General features: G+C 46.9%; 1 protein-coding gene across 1 annotated transcript in view; it reads right to left on the minus strand.

Moving 5' to 3' along the window:
* LOC103373252 (ATP-binding cassette sub-family G member 1-like) overlaps positions 1 to 2,765 on the minus strand; it is a 14,654-nt gene that overhangs the window by 9,478 nt on the left and 2,411 nt on the right. Inside the window, exon 2 of the mRNA XM_008303101.1 lies at positions 2,445 to 2,676. Coding sequence (XP_008301323.1) covers positions 2,445 to 2,676 — 232 coding nt within the window. The remainder of the gene's footprint in view (positions 1 to 2,444; positions 2,677 to 2,765) is intronic.

The following is a 2,765-nucleotide window of genomic DNA, read 5'->3' on the forward strand; positions in this document are numbered from 1 at the left end:
TAACACAAAACGTAACACAGACAAAAAGTATTAATTTACATGTTAACCCTAAAAAAGCCAAAACTGTAAATAACGTCCACATCTGGATAACTGACCAGTGAATGATTCATCTTTCAGCTCCAAATGCTGAAAACTATTGTTGAAATGATTCTGTTGATCTTTTGTTGAATGAAAGAGTTCAAGCTACCAAGAACAAAGACGCTAACCTTCATATTTGCTGTATGTTCAGCTGACTGCACTGCCGCTGCCTGTTATCTGTGAATGAATGAGTTTTAGGTTTGTTGAGGTTCAAGCGGTGGCTTTGAGATCAAATCGGTTTTGTAGTAAAATGTGTTGTAGGTTGGAGTCAGAGTCCAGCTTCTGCTCTTATGGTGGGTTTCAGTCTTTGTGAGTCTCAGCTGAGACTGAAGGTGTTCCGGCTGATGAACTGGGATCACTCCGGTCTGGACTCTTTGTTCCTGCAGCTCCGCTTCTTCTCACTTTCTTTTGTTTCTCTGTGAGAAGCTGAAACTGGATCTGAGCTTTTCTGCCCACATTCACTAAATCTGCTTTTCCCTCCAAACGTCACAGTTCGCAGCAGCTTCGGCTTCGTCCAGTTTCACACAGACGACGATTTCAACCTGCTGTTCAGCTCTGAATCCTGCACATGGTCCAGACCAGCTGAACCGCAGAACCTCAGTTACACTCTGAGGAAAACACATCTTAGTACAAAGCATTCTAGTTAAACTGTGTCCAGTTCAGATGGTCCCAGGTGACTCAGTGTCGCCCAGAACAACCAGAACCTGAACAGAATGAGCTCAGATCTGCACAAACGACAGAAATGTGTCCAGAAATACAAAGCATGTCCAAAATGTGTCTGAATTTAATCAAAATGAGGCTAAAACAGTTTTTTTCCTACAACGATGGAGTGATTGTAGAAATGAATGGTGTGTCCAGAACAAGTCCGACGGGTCCAAATCTGTCAACAATCACAGGAATGAAACACACAAACGTCTGAGTGAAGCAACACCGGATCAGACGGTTCTGTTGTTCTGTCCGACATGTGCGGGACCTGATGTGGGCTTTGAGTCTCTGTGGTGTTTGTGTTAAAGATAATTAAATGTGTGATGAAGGGATCAGAGTCTCTGTGTTCCTGTTTGTGTTTCCTCTAATCTGACCTGCAGCTATTTACAGCAGGAGACCCAGATTAACAGATTACAGCTGATAATCCAGCACAAACACACACCGCCACTGATGCTGACAACCTGCAGCTTCCTACGTTCACCCACAAACAGCTGCAGACGCGACCAGACGACCAGGAACCAGGAACCAGGAACCAGCTGCTCCTCACACAGCAGAAAGACTTCATCAGAACCAGTCGTCCAGAACTCCTCATGTGAGGCTCCAGCTGTCTGAACAATAAACTGATCAGTGCAGAGCTCTTGTTTTTGTTTCTGTGGACCTGTCCAGATGTTGAAGATCTGATGATTCTTCATGTTTTTTACAGTTATGCTGGTAAATGGTGTCACTTTAGTAATTTTTTAGAAAGAGAACCTCCCGGCAGGTTCTGGGCTTCAGAGGGTTAAAAGACAATTAAATTGTAATTTATGTTTTCTGTGAACACAGTGAAGGCATCTCCAGAGGCTTCAGTCTGACACCTTCCACCTGTTCAACTGAAGAAAAGGCCTGTGAAGAATCACAGGTTCTGGTTCTGTCTGTGCTCCTGTCAGGAGGAACGCTGCTGTTCTCTGAATCTGTTACGTCACCGTGATTAAAACCAAGCATTCAGACCTGAGAAGCTGCGTCTATTTCAGTCGTAAACACACTGAGCTGAGCGACCGACAGTAACCTGAAGAGCTCTGATCCTCAACCAGGAGGAGCTTTGACCCGCCGGGTAACGGTCCAGAACCCCAGAACCCCCGACAGCTGATGAAAACAACCACACAGTAACTGACCACTGAGGAAACACGGGAACGTTTGGATCATCCACAAACTGATCAGTTGTCTCCTGAACTACACTCAAACCCAAACCAAACATGGTTCTCCTCACTGGTGCCACAAAAGAAACATTTTAGCTCCACAAAGAACCATGAAGCAACCTTTTAGGAACCATTCAAGTGTCTTTAAATGATTCTTGATAGAATCATTTGAATGCTTCCTTCAAGAACTGTTGGAAGAACAGAGTTTCCTCAAAGAACCAACCCAGAAGGGTTCCTTCAGGCACCTCAGATGGTTCTTTAGAACAGCAGCTTGTTCCAGTGGTGCTACTGTTTCGGGTTCTGGACTGTTGGTCAGGTGGAACAGCGTGTTCTCGGACGCTGACCTTGTATCTGTGAGGAACGTTTCTGTTTTCTGACGTTTGATCTCCACTGAACATGAAGAACCGTTGAAGAACCCTAACGGCGTTCCTCAGGTGGTGAACCCTTGTGTCTGCGACAGCCAGGTGTAACCAGGTGAGCTCCTACCTTTCTTCCTCCACCAGGGTCCCTCTCTGACCGAGTACGAAACGTTCTTGAACTCAATGTTGACTGCTGGTCGTCGTGGTAACGAGGAGAACCTCTGGGCCTCCGTCAGGCTGTTCTCCACCTTCCTGAGCGGCGCCGGTGGTCCGGCTGACGGCCGCCTGCCAACCACCTCCTCCATACAAACGCACACCGACCGGGGATCCAGCATGAGGTCCGGGGGCCCGTTGGTGTTCTGAGGGGAAAGCAGAGGCCGAGTGAGAACCTGATGGAACATCTGGAACTGAAGCTTCACCAACAGCTGCTGCTCTGGGGTTCTGTCTG

This window comes from Stegastes partitus, unplaced genomic scaffold (genome assembly GCF_000690725.1).
Source record: "Stegastes partitus isolate 25-593 unplaced genomic scaffold, Stegastes_partitus-1.0.2 Scaffold1936, whole genome shotgun sequence".
Lineage (NCBI taxonomy): Eukaryota > Metazoa > Chordata > Actinopteri > Pomacentridae > Stegastes > Stegastes partitus.